This window comes from Hibiscus syriacus, unplaced genomic scaffold (assembly GCF_006381635.1).
Source record: "Hibiscus syriacus cultivar Baekdansim isolate YM2019G1 unplaced genomic scaffold, ASM638163v2 tig00015910_pilon, whole genome shotgun sequence".
Taxonomy (NCBI): domain Eukaryota; kingdom Viridiplantae; phylum Streptophyta; class Magnoliopsida; order Malvales; family Malvaceae; genus Hibiscus; species Hibiscus syriacus.
Window position 1 is genome coordinate 25248 of NW_024062374.1, and position 17318 is coordinate 42565.

The following is a 17318-nucleotide window of genomic DNA, read 5'->3' on the forward strand; positions in this document are numbered from 1 at the left end:
TCAATGTTGATTCTTTGGAGTAGTAAACAATAAGATCCTCCACCAAGTGGATATCAACTTTTCACATATAGGAGGTAAAGGGAAGCGAAAATTAAAGGTATATTAGGTTAAGTGATGCGAGTCTTGTGAAAGACAAAATAATATTAAATTCCTTTTAAATAGATTTCGATCTGAATTAATTTTAAATTCAATCGAGAGTTAAAACTATAGAATACTTAAACGTACAAAATCTACTTAGCCCCATATTGGGACCCTTCCTCTTATGGTATGATAATTCCCATATAAATTTGGCAAGTTACCATAAGCCCCAAATTGGGTAAAGTTGGCTCATTTGGTCGGCGAAAAAATGGCATATTAGGGGGTCTCTAAATTAATTTTGGATCTACAATATTTGATACAATAATTTGGAGCTCGGCACGTGAACACGACGAGTTCCAATAAAACATTTTTTTATTGAAATTTATCGCTTGACTTGACAAATTCTAATGTAAAGATTATATATATTTTTAAAACTTATCACGTCGACGTAACGAGTTTGAACAAAAAATATTATTTGGGTAAACTCGTTACGTGGATGTGACGAATTCTCCTTCCGTAAGATTTGCCGTAAATCCCAAATTAATTTTATAGATGACCTAACAAATTATTCTTTTTTTCTCTTCTCGCCTGTGGAGCCAATTTTGCTATGCACCATTACCTCACTTTAGGCACTACAGAAGGATTAGTTCCCTCATCATCATATCAGAAGTTCACATCCCCTGCTTTACATTCATAATTCTGAAATTTAATTGCAATTTTACCCACATACAGGATACAGATATTGGCAACCCCATAACCCCATAAGCATTTGACTGAGCATTTGACAGCTCAGTGGTCCTCAAAATTATTTATATTATTTTTTCCTTTTCCATTTACTTTTACCCTATTTGTTTTTTTTTGGGCCATTTCAAAGTATTATATCCTTTTTGCAATCGTATACACTTAATTACGAAGCCGAATGTATTTTTAAATATAAGTGCAATACTATTTAAACAAAAAATGATTTCTCTACCCTCAATTACTCCAAATCACCAATTAGAAGCGGCGATTATCTCGAACCGGATGAATCGTTGCTCTATATCGAAATGATTAATAATCAATCTAATATCAGTGATTTCATGATTAATGGGACCATTTATGATTCACAGGTAACACAAAATGCATGAACCAATTCACTTCAATAATTAATACGACCATTATTGTTCTAAGAAATTATCGATTTAAGCACCAGTTACAATGACAGAATAATTGAGCATTTATTATCAAATGGTCGAGAGATAAATGGGGAGAACATAATAATAATTAATCAAAGTTTCATTGCATTCAATATGTTTGGGTCATTGTCTAACGCCTCTCTCTTCCCTTTTTTCTGTTTAGTTCCGTCCATGTAGCTTTACCTTCCTGACTAAGGCGAGCCTTTCTTTCTCACGTGTGCCCGAACCAGAGACAACGTGAGGAGGCCATGCAACCCGATACAGATCAACAAACAAAATATTACAACCAAATGAAATCATCCAACCCCTATTTTTATATTCTCTCCCTCCCTATCACTCTTCCTTTTTGTCCGCTTCGTCAAGTGCGGCCAACCTTTCTACGAGTGGGGGATGAGAATAGTGATAAGCAGAGTACCACGGATCCGTATTCATAGCTGATAGATTTTCCTCCTGAAAATTATACACCAAAAACTCTCAGCTCGGTAACATGTATGCTCACTAGTAACATGCACCAAAAAAGTTGAGCAGTTTTCATAAACGACATAGTAGACCCGAGTTCAAACAACAAAGGGAAGTCAAAATGACCAGAAATTCACCTGCAGCTTCACTAGACCGGCACGCAAAGCAGATCCATAGTCAAGCTTCTTTGCAAAGGCATCAGCCTACATAAAGCAATGAATATTGAACACTAACATCGATCTAAAAAGTAATGAGAAAGAGGGAGAGCTACCATAACTGAAAATCAGAATTCACTGCAAAAAGGAAGTTACCTGAAATTCAAACGATCTGCTTACAAGATTGAGACCAAAGCTTACAAGGTGTTGGATTGGTATTACAGTATGCTGTCCATATGACAAGGTCAGAAAAAAAGGTTAATCACTCAAGAGCTATTCTCCATCCATGATGAAAGATTAGTGAACAACAGTCTGTAGCTTTCAATCCTATGTATAATCAAACAGGCAAAAATATGTTTGCTCCCTTGATAAGAGCTTAGTCGTACTTATATAGTGGGTCCTATTATTAGACTACATATTTCAACTACGCATACATTGTTTAGATATTTTAGTACCTGAAATATGATAAGGCCAATCAGTACAGGCTGTGTGTCAAACCCAAAACTTCGGAAAAGATCAGTTGAGTTCCTGACCAGTGTATAACCTCCAAATTGCAAAAACGTAAGAATCTGCTTATGGAAGAAAAAGCAGGCATCATAAATCAAAGCATGGAACTAGTCACAGAAGCAAGAAACTAGACATGTTGACTTCCAACTGAAGAAGTCGAGTAGAGCATAATATGATGACAAAACACATATCATGTTCTAAATATTAAGCAGAATACATTGTTGTTTTAGAAGGCTTAGGCAGTTTGTGTGGTTCGTTGACATGCTTTTTTGTTTCATCTTCTTCCTAATATTTTGTGGAGCTAGATGGAGGATACCGGACAACAATAAATAACGGCAACAATAAATAAAAGGTTTTTTCTTTCTCTCCAGAGAGAAAAAGCTTGCAAGAGAACAACCACTGCTTACCTGCACAGCAATAAATGAGTACATGGTATGGTTTAACTTCCAATGCCCCAGTTCATGAGCAATAACAGCAACAATTTCCTCGTCATTTTTGCACTGCAAAAATACAACTGCATAAATAAGACTTTTCCAAAACATTAAAGGAGCCTTCACTACAGAGACAATTTATCATTCTTTCCGACTCCTAACTTGGAAAAGGCAAAAATTAACTATTTAGCAGCTTTCATGTTAAGACAAAACGCATCCTCAAAATCAAGATAAATAGAATGGACTTATGTATAAGTTCCTATATGATTGTTTGCTAAGAGGAAAATCTACTGGCATAATATTAGAATACATTCGCCACAGACTCAAAGTCTCCAGAGATTGGCAGGCAATGTGCTTATTATACAAATAAATTATGCATTACGTTAAAGGCACAAGTTACTGTTATATGCTCAACAGCAGAATAAACAAGGTTGAATATCGAAAAGAGATTGATTCTGAACTGAAGATTAGAAGACAGGGATATTCACTGAAAATAGCTTCAATACAAAATCAGCATTACTAGGTAAAATGAAGACTAATTGCTTCAATAAAAAATCAACATCACAAGTCACTGTCATGTGTGTCTCACAATGAATTGAAGACAGTGATCAAGTTACACAGACAAAAATATCAAATCTTCCACTGCATAAAAACATGAACGTTTCCATCTATTATTTGCTCAACACAAAAATCTTAAAAAAATGAAACGACAAATATAAGAGATGAATAAACTTTTACTTAGTATCAGATCCTCCATACCTGCTGAATCAATGTGTCATAAAGGACAATACGCTTGTTCTTAAAGAATCCATACATATAGGCCTGCATGACATTGAAAGCATTAAATCATAAGTGCGATAAAAAGTCACTTTTGAAATCAGTTATGATGTGAATAAGTAACGAATATTATCAAACTGAAAACAGACACAGTTGGCTTGTTCTCAATGCCATCCACCACACTAAACAAATCATTATTCTATAAATATCAGTTCAAAGCTTTACATAAATGGTTTTATAGAAGAAAGGCAAAATGTAATCCTAAATGATAGAATATGAAAATGTTTACAAACACAACCGATTGAACCAACCAATGATACTTACATTGCTATGGCTTGATCTTGTGGATCCATCAACAACAAACAATTTCTTTAAAGGAAATTTTAGGGAAGAAGCAAGCTTCTCAATCTTTTGCCTGAGCTCTCCGTCAGGAAGCTATTTCCCACAGTCATACCAAGCAAAACAAAAATAATTAGATTTGGGGAAACTAAGACGCTTGAATGAAACTATGACACAATGGTCATGAAATACTCACAGGGGTGAACTTGTTAAAGAGTGGAGCTATCAGAATGGGGTAAATTGTCATCATCACAAGAGAAAGGACAAACATAAATCCCCAAAGATAGATAGCTAGATATGGACCCCCCTTCTGCAATCTCAGAATTAAGATTCAACATAGTGAGAAAAGGATGACATAATAGCAAAACAACTAAGGAATAATTAAGAACGTAAAATCTTGTTGTTAAGCTAACAATTGTTTGATTACAACAGCAAGGACTAGCAATGTTCTACCAAAGAAACCAAATGCTAGAAATGTGCACAAATTTTACCTGTACTATCCAAATAATAGCAGAAACAATAGGTGGACCAAGTACAATAGCAAGAAACATTCCTTTGATAAGGTCCCTAATGAATAACCATATTGTTTGCTGACAAAGAAATGAGAATATAGTTAGGAACAGAAAGATAAGGGTAATCTAAAAATAACAAATGTTCCTAGAAATTAGAGGGAATAAACAAGGAAACAAAATGGTATAGCAAAGAAATTTAGTGATTAAGAATACAAACTTTATTGAAGCCGTGACGGGCCTCGATCACAAAAGTTGAATAAAGAGAAAAGGGTAAGTCAGTGATCTGCATTATAAAATCACAGAATAAAGGGTCAATGTTATCTTATTCAAAGTGATGATTGTTGAAAGGATCCAGAAGTCAAGGGAATATCCCGAGTTCACCTGTGACCATATCATAACACCAGCCAAAAACGAAAGAGTATGCAGTATTTCATTCTCTTCATTTAGACCAACTAAAGGCAAGAAATTTCCTGACTTCTGCAATAAATAACAATTAAATATACAAGATAGTGAAAATCAACAAAAAGAATGATCCACTAAATAAACACCAAACAATTCACCTTCCAAAACCAAGGTAGTATGCCAAAGAACAAAATTGCCGAGTCTATCAAGATTGTCACAAACTCATGAACAAAATGGAAGTGGCTGAAAAGTAAGGGAGAGGCATTACAGGTAATGTCAGATCAAGTCAAAAGGAAGCTTTATTGGTCCCTGATGATGTAATCTTGGAAATGATCGATAGAAACAACAAAACCAACCTCTTATCAAGACTATAGGCTCGGGATTTTTCAAATTTCTCTTGGCTGATTACTCCTTCCAATGTTTTTGGAAGTGTAGGCAATTTGAGAGCAGCATGTTGCCGTAAGTCCAGATAAGTTTCAAAGAGGTACATTAAAATCATAAAACCTGCAAATAATAGTGGGTAAATCAGGGAGAGAAAAAAGCACATAGCACAATTACAAACTCTAAATGGCAAAACCATCAAATCAGGACAATCATAAAGAGCAAAATCTTTTCTTTAAGAACGCTGACAACAAAGTGATAAACAAATCCCACAATCTGCCTCGTACTTTTCACAACACAGTCCTTAATAAACATAAAAAAGTGAAATCCAAACGGATTGCATTTAAGTGAAATGCAAAAGAAAAGGAAACAATTATGCAGAGATTGAAAGTTCATTATCTTACAAATCATTGGACCCAAAAACCAATAAGCTATGCTATATTCAGTTCAACCAACAGTTTCCACAAACATGATCTGTCTAAATAGTTGGAATTGTACTTTAACTACTGTTCCAAAGGTTTTTAGCAATCAACAGGAAGATAAACTCCAAGGACTTAGATACAAACATAATAAGCATGACCAAAATTACAAAAGCATCCACATGCCCAAGAACACAAAACACCTCAATATGGCGTAAATGCAAATATATATTTTGATTCTTTCATAGGAAAAACTTCATTATGACGATTACACAGTTACCAGCAACTTGCAAGCTACTTAGTTAGTAGATCGACCCCCTTCCCCTTCGGTCAATCACAAACAGGATACTTACAGAAACTATTAACACAATTAACTCATTTCTATATATTTCCTTTATATTTTATATATGTGAAACGGAAAAAAGAAAGAAAGGAGCTTGAAAGATGCTTAAAAGCCAACTTCAAAACCTAGAATTTTCAATCATTACAGATCAAAGAAAACACATAACTGAAACTGGGAAAAATATATTTTAACTATTCTATTCAAAATCATATAAACAGAAAAAGAAGTGGTACCCATAAGCAGAGTAGTGAGACAAGAAAATAATATAAGGGAAAATGCCCATGTGAAAACGTAAAAATCTAATATTTTAAACCCGAACCATAATTTTTCAGAACAAAAAAAAAGCAAGAATATGCTAATATCGGGACAAATAGTGTGGGAAAGACGAGTTTTGACAGGAATATAAATCTGGAAATAAAAGAAATGGATTCAAGCTAAAAAGAGAACAAGGAAGAAGAGCGTACCAACAACAGCTTCCATGTAAGGAAAAGCCATGTCGTGTCGATGAAGAATTCAGAATCCAAAGGGATAAATCGGTAGAGAAAGATAGGAAGGGTTTTTGATACGGACTTAAGTCTCTGCGATTTATATAATATAAATGGTCTCTATACGGGTACGGTTTTAAAACCCGCGTTCGACCCGAAAATCACCATCCGGTTTCTGATCTCCAAAAAAAAAAAAAACATTAGTGAAAACGTTAAATTCATTTTTGGAAAAATAATTAGCGTCGGCACGAATCAACTCAGTAGTTAAATGAATTATTGTTGTTTTTTGAGACTATAAGTTTGATCACCAACAACAGTATCATGATGATTAAACGTTTATTGTTAAATAATTAAAAGTATTTACAACATATACTATTTTGTAATCACTTTAATTTAATAAAAAAAATAATACCCTTACAATAAGGGGATAATGAATATCAGTGCACGTACCAGAAAGGAGAACTTTAAGCAAAAACTTTTCAACAAGAACTTTATTGAGCGTGTTCGACAACGAGAAAAAAATCAGCAAATCCAATTAGAAGAAGAAAGAAGGAATTTCCCATAGATTTCTCAAGTGTCTTCTCAGTAAAATTCAGCACTTATTTGTACTTGTTTCGTTTTAGCAAATGAGAAAGTCCACGAGCCCCTTAGGTGTAATTTTTTTCCTTATTCTTCGGCATCCTTCTTTGAGAAGTTGCTGTTGATATCTATGTTCTCAACATTACCTTCCCTAATCGAGGAACTCTGTCCTCAAGGTTCGACTTCTCTTAATTTTCCTTCTTATCCTCTGATTTCAAATGTTTTTTTTATTAATATAGGTAAGTATAAGATAATATTTATTTTCAAAGTTGAATAATTTACTTTTTATTTTTGTGATCAAAATATTAATACATTTTCGAGTTAGTTTAATGGCTAAGTGGAGTACCGTTTTTATGCATAAACGTAGAATTTTATATTAGAGGTGACGAGCTTGTAAAATTTTTAAAAATATAAATTTATAAAATTTTAAGGAAGCAAAAAAACAGATTTTTAATAGAAAATATTTAAAATATATAGAATTTTAAAATTTTTAGAGTAATGACTGCAACTACCCGTCTCGCCTATATCCATACCGGCATGTTTAAGTATATGCTTTCCCGAGTTCTTCAATTTATTTTTCTTTGATACGGTGACCAACGTCTTATTGATCTAAACAAAATTATTTAAAAATTAACACATAAACTCATAGTATGGAGAGAAAATAATATCTAAAAAAATCACATCAATAAAATTAATGGCCGATGATCAAAATAAATGATATAATACTAGAAATGATTTTATTAAAAACTATAGTTAGATGATCAAATTAGAAATTATGTAATAAATTGGTGACTAATAGTGTAGTTACTCTAATCTTTTTTTTTATATCATTGTTCGTGTTAAGCGTAATGAAAGGTGGAGAACGTCATTTCTGAAACAGTAAATTGCAGTGAGAGAGAGGGGGGAGAGAGGCATTGGCAGTCACTGGTCCATCTTAAAAGTAAAAAACTTCTCTCTTCAACCAAAATACACGCAATTTGCTATCTCTTTCTATGACATCGATCAATTGAAAAAGAAGGGGGGAAAATAAAGCTAAAAAAAGTTTCAGATCCAAACCATAACTCTCTCTATAACTTCCCCCTCTCACACTTTTTTCGATCCAAGTAGCTCGTCTTCAATTTTGTTTTTCAATGTAAAGAGCAAAACCCTAGTTTTCTCCCTGAACTCTGGCAGCTTAGCACAAAAACCCGAGAAATTATCATCTCGATTTTATGAGCTTTCACTGGGTTCGTTGTTTTGACTGACACGTATATTCAGGATGTGCTGGTTTCTGTGTAAATAGGAGAGGCAGCTAGAGCTAAACTGTTAAGGAGTATTTCGTGTATTCTCATCTTTAAATTTGTGTAGAAATGAGCTTAGAATGTGAAGAGCAACATTCATTAGATCAGCGTGCGGATACCAGCAAGGAATCTCAAAAGTAATCACTTCTTTCTGCTGAATAATAAATTTTTGGTTAATGTTTTGCAGATGTTTTCGGTTGAGTGACGCCGATAACCAATTTGTTTGTTTCATGATTCAGGAAATCTAGAATTTCATATGCTAGAGATTTTCTGCTGTCATTGAGTGATCTGGATGTTTGCAAAAAGTTACCCCCGGGATTTGATAAATCAATTTTTAGGTGAGACTCTTTTTTATGGACATGGAGTATGCACTTGATGAAATTATGAATATGAAGAAGGCAAACTTAGATCCTGTTGGTATTCATTGGTTATTTTGTGGTTGGAACAGTGAATTTGAGGATACATCGCAAGATCGGCAAAGAATTCCTGGCACCTTCTCAGCTTACAGGCGAAATGAATGTAGTTCATCACCGCCGACAAGAGGGGAATCAGGTAACTATTCCCGGGGCATTCATGGACGGTGGGACAGTCGCTCTAGTGGAAAGAGTGATAGAGACAGTGATACCCAGTCTGATTTGGACTCTGGTAATGTTTATGGTTCTTTTGTTCTATCGGTGCTATTATTTTGTGTTTACTGTTTATTTGGACTACTTTGTAGCTCCGTGCATTGTACTTTCTGTTGATTCATGTGGGTAATTCACTCTATCACTTCAATCTCAACGTTGTTTGGTAAAACCATTCTTATAGTTGGAGTTTTTATCCACTTAATTTATGTGTTGCATACAGCATCTAAAAATTCTATCATGGTAGAAATTGAATGATTCTAATGATATATAGATCCTAGAAGACGCCATGGTAATCAATCCCAGCAGTCTTGCCATGGTCCTGAGAATGACGGGCTTCTGGGGAGTGGTTCTTTTCCTCGACCATCTGGATTTACAGCAGGAGCTTCTGCACCAAAGTTTCGAGCTAATGATCAATACCATCTAAATAAAAGTAATGAGCCATACCACCCACCCCGTCCTTATAAGGTACTTGTTTGCTTTTATTATCTTTTGCAGATAATATTGAGACTGGTATCATGATAGCTGTTTTTATTCAAGTTAGCATAAAAAACATATCTCAAAGTATTCGGCTTAAATAATATCTGCCTGGAATTGTGAGACGATACAGTAGCAATTGAAATACGGTTTTAATAGATGTCATTTATGTGCCAATATCATTCCAGGCTGTACCTCATTCAAGGAGGGAAACTCATGACTCATATAATGATGAAACATTTGGCTCCACTGAGTGCACTAGTGAAGACAGAGCAGAAGAGGAAAGAACAAGAAGAGGTAGGTTCTCTGTTCTAGAGAACTCATTTCTGATTGTAGTTTATTTTGTTTATGTTTTATCTTCGTTCAGTTCTCTGGTTTAGTTTTCAAATAATAAAAGCTAAAGTATGATGACTTTCCCTCTTAGCTTCCTTTGAGTCATGGAGGAAGGAACAACAAAGAGCATTCCAGGAGAAGAAGATTAATCCTGAAAGGCGTAAATATGACTTCGATTTTTCTGAATTGCTAATGGACTCCAAAGATGACAACGGACTTGCAAACAGAAGCAAGGAATCAGATGAACCTATTCCAACATCAAATAATATTTCTGAAAAATCATTTCTTCCTGTACAAACTCTTGCTTCCAGACCACTTGTACCACCTGGTTTTGCAAGCACAATTTTGGAGAAGAATATTGGAGGGAAAACTTCAATGTACTCCCATTCTTCACGTGTAAGTACTACATTGGTTTTCTGAATTTAATACCAATTACGATCTATTTTTTAAGCTTTTGGCATGTAATCTTGATTCCAAGTGTCAATCATTGGTTTTCAAAGTTTTCGTCCTTTTCCCTTCTCATGGTCTTTAATTGTTACCTTGAGCCAACTATTCAATCTTCATGTACTGGGTGCTTCCGTAGTTATAACAGGAATAAAGTTGGGAATCATTTGAAGAATAGAGGCAATTTTGAATTTTCCCTTTTTGTGGTTGGATTGGGGAGAAAACAATTTTATCACTTAAGATCAGCGCATGAAAATGGGCATAAATAATTAAAACTCAATTGGAACTTTTGTGATCTTTTCCTTAATCCTTATTCATTTGGGTTGACTGGAAAAGACTTCTTGTCTTATGCATAGTAGTTTGTACATGACACCAATAGTAGACATGCATCACTAAGACAATAACAAAGATGATTTATTTTTGTAAGTCACTTGATGTAAGTATAGATTGGACAAAGGTTGCATTGTGCTCTTCTTTGAAGTGACGTGTGTTTGTTTTCCTTGTTTTGGCCTATATGTTTGGAGTGATGAAAGATTGGGTATTATTACCTTGTGGTTGTTGCTTGCATGTGGTTTTCATTAAGTAGCTGTAAATTTCATATTTGTAACTCAGAGCTAATACTATTAGGACAAAGCATGTTTCAATTATATCAACTGATATTGCACCTCATATTAATCACGTGCATTCTTTTCTGTTACTTGATTATCAATAAATATTCTGTTATGCTTCTATAGGTTGGGAGTTTTGAGATGGAGGGAAACCTTACAGAGTCCAAAGGCAGCCTTCTCTATAATGGGATTTCTGATGATCTTTTGGCAAAACAGACTAAGCTGCATGAAGAGGAAACTTTGAGTGAGCAGAGGCTTGAAAATAAAAACATTCACCTTTTATACGATAATAAGAGTGCTAATGCTTCAAGTTTCTCATCAGCTTTAGATAAATTTAATGAGACCGTTAGCAAGGATTCTCATATATACAAGAGTTCTAGCCTTTCAGAAGTCTTTGTAGCCCCAGGAAACAGTGGAGTTACTGAACTTGATTCCAAGAAGCTGCTAGCAGATAAAATGTTGCCTGAAACCAGCCAAGACGGTTCAACTTCAATTCTAGACATTTTTGGCAGTGCTGTTATAGCAGATGGAGGTGGCTTCACTGATATCACTGAGGTATTACTTTGGTTTCGGGACACATTCAAATTCAAACACATATATAGAAGACATTTACAATGAATCGCTAAAGTTGAATGTTCACTTCTAATTCCCTTGCTTAATGTGATTAGAACGATACATCATATTTACATGTAGTTTCTTTAGTTACTTTATTGTAAATCCTTCACTTCTTGTTTTCCTTGATGAAATATTTAATGACTTTTAATATCTCATGATCTTCAGCCTAATGATAGCAATACTGATGTGACATTGTCCCTTGAAAGTTCCCGTTCTAAGTTCACTCATTTGTTTCTTGATGAAGGTTTGTTGGCGCTTGTTACAAATAATCTGGTTTTTGGTGAATCTGCTTAGTTCTGAGTGAAAACTATGATCTAATATTCTTGTTTTGTTCTCATCTTTGCAGAGAAGAAACCAATAGATGATCTCTCCCCTGGCAAGCCAAAAGACCTGCTTTCATTAATTCAGGGAGGTGAGAAAGGCGGTTCCCATGATAGGATGGCTAGTAAGCATGTTGTATCAAACTTTCCATTTCAAATCTCTGAACTTGCGGACAGGCATGTTAGATCAAATTTGACATCGACTGGAATTGTGAACTTCGAGCAATCATGGAATATTAATGATGTTAACGAAGCAGCAGCAGTTCCAGCCGTCCTTACATGTGAGGATCTTGAAAAGTCAATTCTGTCAGAAAGCGCGGAAAATGATCCGAGTTTGCCTTCTGCTACTGAAGGATGGAAAATTCCTGATGCCAGATGTGAGAAGAAAGAAGTTAATGTCGACAATCATGCAACCCAGCACCTTCTTTCATTGTTACAAAATAAAACAAGTACAAAAACTAAAGTATCATCTGCCAATCATGACATCAGGTCTTCAGAAAGGGTGCAAACTGCTGACATAGCACCTTGTGATTCAATAGACACAAATGCAGAAAATGCTTCTGGTTCAGGGAAGAGTCCGACTCTTGAAGCACTTTTTGGAAGTGCTTTCATGAAGGAACTACAATCAGTTTGAGCACAAGCTTCTGTTCAGATGGGCTCAATAGAGTCTGCTAGAGTTGATGTATTCGAATCTAACAGGCTTCCCCTTAATGTCGGAGATGATAGTCTTCTTCCTTCCGCTGATCATGTCGGGTCAAACAGGGATAATTTTGAAAAAAATAATTTACCATTTTACGCAAAGAGAACAAATGAATTTTGATGGCATTGGAGGCCATTTGTCACATCTCCGAGCTGGATTAGGATCTAAACTTGGTTTTGACGGATCTGCTGAAATTGGGCTTCCTGAAGAGGATAGCGTGCTTGGTGGTAGTAATCCTGTGAAGCTCCTGAATTTCATGGCTGGTAGTGTAAAACCAGAGCTCTTGCCCTTCCAAGAGGCACCGATTGAAGTAGCCGAGAAACTAGCAGCGTTAAAGGCTGTCTTCCAAAATGAAAGAGCTGTTGTGGGAGGGAAAGAAGGTCCAAATTTTCTTCCCGGTCCTTATGATACGAGGGAGCCAGATATTCTGATTCATAACCGTAATATCCAAGCATCTTCTCCACACCTTCGTCCTCAATTGAATTATGGAGGTCCTTTGTTTCATTCATTAGACTCACATCCTTCTATCAGTTCTCAGATGAAGTTCATGGCTCCAGAAGGCATCATCCATCATAATGCCCCACCAAATCATCAATTTCCAGCAAGTGGACTAACTGGATTTGATCCTCCAATTCATCATCCTATGTTACAACGAATGCATATGCCTGGAAACTTCCCTCCACCCAACTTGCAACGAGGATTTTCTTGTGTTGAACCGCTGCCACCTCATTCAAATAATCAGATGACTGGTTTGATACCGGAATTGAATCCAATGAACAGTTTTCAATCGGGGCATGGTCACCGGTCGCTCCAACCCAACTTTGCTGGTCTTGGAATGCCTCCTGGTAAAGCATTTAATATCGTGTTTCTTTCTCATCTTTGCCAATTTCAAATTTGGAAAACCTAACCCTTTTAAGAAGTTTTATCTAACCATGTCAAAACTTTCTAGACTTTATCACAAAAGTTTAACTCATCCAGGATCTCTCAATGCTGCTGGAAAAAGCAAAAACAAGTCTGTGGGTTGTCATGTTTTGTGCACTACCGTTACCATAATGATTACATTTCACATTTTGTTTGCGTGTACTATATTATCTGTTCATTATTTCAGGGCATGACGGCAGTGGGAGCCATCATCCAGAGCCATTGCAGAGGCTTATTGAGATGGAACTCAGGTCGAAGTCAAAGCAGATCGACCCTTTCTGTGCATCCGGCTATAGTCAGGGCCAAGGGATGTATGCTCATGAGTTAGACATGGGTTTTCAGTATAGATAATGCCTTTTGGTTGTGGTTTTGCCAAAGGGTTGTTGCTACCCGAGAATTGAGGATAGGTTTGATGTTCTTAACTCTGGAGGGGATTACTGTGGCTCACTATAATTAAAATGATCATTATCTCACTTGAAATACCTTGTTCTGTGTCGTTTTCTTTCTTCATGAGTTAGATATGTATTTTATTTTCATTTTCCATTGCTTTCATAATGTTCTTGTGTGTATGTGTTTCGAATCGAAACCAAAACAGAAGCATGCTTACCTTAGATTAAAGTCATTTCCAGTGCTTAAACATGTGTATTCATTTCAAAATCAATGAAAAGTGAAAATCATAGAAAATGAGATTCATCCGTCAACTTCTATTGATCTATTAAAAAAAACCAAAGGGATAAGCTTAGTGATTAACCTTTGTAAATTACTTGTATTGCTGGAAATGTAAGTCGAGTAGAGAGTGTTGTTGGGGTACCACCGGAATTGCGGGTCGATAAGATAAGAACCTAGAGACATCGGTTGTTAGTTTTTCTAAGATTGTTGTTACTGTTAATCCCATCTTGTTTGATTTAAAGGTTTAGATAAGAGAGGAAAGGGAACGTTTACCTTAGAGAGTCTCAAGGTCGCCGGAGATGGAAGCGTGAAATGACCAATCATCATGCAATAAGAGGAGTGGCAGCCGGTCTTTTTTTTTTCTGGTCTGCAATTACGTGAGATGAGTGGAGAGGCTTGAATAATGGTGATAGATGAGAGTGACGCCGAGTGTGTGCGTGAGAAGGAGATAAAGGAAGATTTGGAGAAGAAGAGTGAAGTGTGCGGCTGGGTGGGTGTTGTGTGCGTGAGTTTAGTTTAGGTTTAGACAAATGTAAGTTTCATTTTAGATATTTAGGGTAAATCAGGTTTCCAGTCCCTAATTTTAAGACTACTTTACACTTTAGTCACCTTTAGGATTGCTTTTAAATTTAATCCTTTGTTTTTGTCTTGATTTAGTTATTGTCTAGTTTTTAGTTTTAATTATAATTTTGTTAGATTATTTGAGTGTAGATTCTTCATATATGCACATGTTCCATTTTAATCCATACTTTAGTTTTAATTTGTATGTCAAATTTTACATTCATTTAAATTTAGTCACTACATTGATGTATATATATACACTTTTTAAAATTTATAGTTTAGCATGTTATGATTTTATTTTTATATTTGAGTCACATTTTGTACATTAGGCGTTAATATGCGTAATTTATGGTTTTTTAATTAAAAGATATGTACATAATTTTTTGTATATCACATTGTATGCTATTTTTTAATTTTGGCATGACATACTTTTTGCATAATTCACATGATAGCCTCATTTGCATAACTCGACATATCATAATTGGATTAAGGGTAATATACTTTTAATTTAAAATTGTTTCAAGAGGGCTGTCATAACTGATTTGAAGTCCGCTTCTAATGATTTTAAATTAAAAGTGTATCCCAAAAGTGAAACAAAAAAATTGATTCGTCACCTAAAATTTGGGAACGAGAGAAAAAGAAATGTTCGTTTATTTAAATATATCGAGAAAAGGTTGTTATATCTTTAAGATCTGGTCTCGATATTTGTAAATAATCGAACATTCTTTATCTTTCTAAAACGACTCGGTAATTTTAATTTAATTTATTTGAGTGCTTTTGAATGTTTTTTAACTTTACATCATTGTTTTATTGGATCAAAAATTAAATTAAATTTGAATTTGTAAAGTTCATTGCAAAGACGTTAATTAATCGGCTAGGTACCGATTTAGGGCGTTGTGGGGGTGCTAATCCTTTCCCGCACGTAACCGACTCCCGAACTCGGATTTTGGTAACGCAGACCTTAATTTGTTGTTTTAATTAAAATTAATTTTTATTTAAAATAACAAGCATTTTTGGGTGCCCAATCACACCCTAATCAAAGATTGGTGGCGACTCTTTGAACTGTATTTTTCTATCGTAAAGGAAATCCAAAATTTTTCGAAACGAGAGGTTTTTAAATCGCATATGTTTTTAAATTAAAAATCAGTTGAAAGAGGTAAATTAAAAATTAATGTGGTTTTTAAAATCTCACATTTAAAAAAAAATCGTTTCGACAACTTGGCGACTCTACTGGGGACCTTTTTTAGAGAGTCAAGCCGATAGTCGATTAATTAATTGTCTTTGCAATTGAAAATTACAAATTCGTTTTAATTTGATTTTTGATCCCTTGTTTGATTTTTAATAAGTTTTGTTTATATTTTGATTTTTTTTTAATTTAATTCAATTGACAATTAAATAGTTGTACTAATCTGTTTGCTAATGGTTTCAGAATAATTGTTTGTTTTAGGAATTGATTTTGAGTGTTTTTTCTTTCGCTTTTCCTCACACACTCACAGTTGCATTTTCATGACATGAGCTAAAACCCCGCTCCGTCCTATTTAAGTAGGAGTGAGAGACTATGCCCTCGTGTGGTTTTCACCTCCGCATGGGATAGTGGATTGCTCCTGGAGCTCACGCCTTATGGTCCTCGTGATGGTAATCACCTCCTCATGGACATAAGGAGGTGTGTTCCCTCGAAATTGAACTCGATCCCCTAAAGCCTGTGATGGGCCAGGATTGAGGGTTCGGCAGCCCAAGGGGGCACCGACAAGGACAATTCGAGAACCTATTACTTTAGAACCTAACCCGGCATATAGTGAACATAGAGCCTGAACTTAGGTTGAACCAAACCCGAACCTTAAGAATCCCGTGAGGAGGGTACACAAGGAAAAGCTTTTTTGAGTCATTTATTTTCGTTTTTTCGAATAAATGCATGCGAACTAGATATCATGCGGTTAGGTGTATTTTTTGAACAAGCATGCGAATTAGATATCATGCGGTTAGGTTTTCTTTTTGTGAATAACGAGGCATGGGGGTAGATATCATATTGGGTAGGATCTGATAAAGCATGATGGGGTAGTCAACATATGTGGGTAGGATTTTTGAACAATTTATTATCCTGAATTAATTGTTTCATGTTTACTAACCGATCTTTTGTTGTTTTTGCCTTGTTTCTTTTCTGTTTTTCATTGCATTGCCCATTACATGGTGTTGATTTGGGGTCGATGTCCATATAGAAGGCCAGTAATATGGAACGAACGGTTCGGAAAGAGGTTGAGGACAATGCAGATGTTTTGAGGTGGTCGGAACAGTCCCAGTTGACCAATGGAGACAGCGTGATGCCTGGATATGTGTCAGAGTTATTTGGTTACACTCACATCAACGTACGTCAGAATGATCTGAGTGAGCTAAGAGAGATATGGGGAAGATGGGAAGCAGCCGATAAGGAGATGTTTTATCAGTTGTACGGCGATATTCCTTGTCTTCTGGATGTTCCTATTGACCGAAATCTGTTTAGAGCATTGGCGCAGTTCTGGAATCCGGCTTATAGTTGTTTCACATTTGGTAGGGTGGACCTGACACCAACAATAGAGGAGTATCAAGCTTTGGTCCGTTGTCCGAGGTCCCAAATGGATAGAATATATACCAAGCTGCCAGTCACTCCTTCATTTAAGAAGAAATTACTATTGATGACCGGAATGAGTGAAGATTGGGTAATCAGAAACATTAAGAAGAAGGGAGACAG

General features: G+C 35.5%; 2 protein-coding genes across 3 annotated transcripts; one reads left to right on the forward strand and one right to left on the reverse strand.

Annotated features, from left to right (window-relative positions):
• Positions 1–1317: 1317 nt before the first annotated feature.
• On the reverse strand, positions 1318–6555 carry LOC120208085 (CAAX prenyl protease 1 homolog). Of its 2 annotated transcripts, XR_005524266.1 has the most exons (16): positions 6443–6555; positions 5192–5339; positions 4994–5078; positions 4815–4910; positions 4651–4716; positions 4413–4511; positions 4118–4231; positions 3907–4017; positions 3565–3627; positions 2782–2874; positions 2323–2436; positions 2024–2095; positions 1850–1915; positions 1586–1703; positions 1469–1552; positions 1318–1430 (listed from the first exon to the last, which is right to left on the reverse strand). XR_005524266.1 is itself a non-coding variant. In XM_039207442.1 (14 exons), the coding sequence occupies exons 1-14, from the start codon at positions 6471–6473 to the stop codon at positions 1587–1589; spliced, it is 1275 nt and encodes a 424-aa protein (XP_039063373.1). In that variant the 5' UTR covers positions 6474–6555; the 3' UTR covers positions 1318–1586. The 2 variants fall into 2 exon arrangements, 1 of the variants encoding a protein (XP_039063373.1); XM_039207442.1 differs by having other exon boundaries at positions 1318–1703.
• Positions 6556–7952: 1397 nt separating this feature from the next.
• Positions 7953–13864, forward strand: LOC120208129. Its single transcript, XM_039207479.1, has 11 exons — positions 7953–8459; positions 8562–8660; positions 8771–8967; positions 9220–9413; positions 9611–9719; positions 9847–10151; positions 10934–11362; positions 11588–11666; positions 11769–12370; positions 12408–13287; positions 13551–13864. The coding sequence occupies exons 1-11, from the start codon at positions 8392–8394 to the stop codon at positions 13712–13714; spliced, it is 3126 nt and encodes a 1041-aa protein (XP_039063410.1). The 5' UTR covers positions 7953–8391; the 3' UTR covers positions 13715–13864.
• Positions 13865–17318: the final 3454 nt, after the last annotated feature.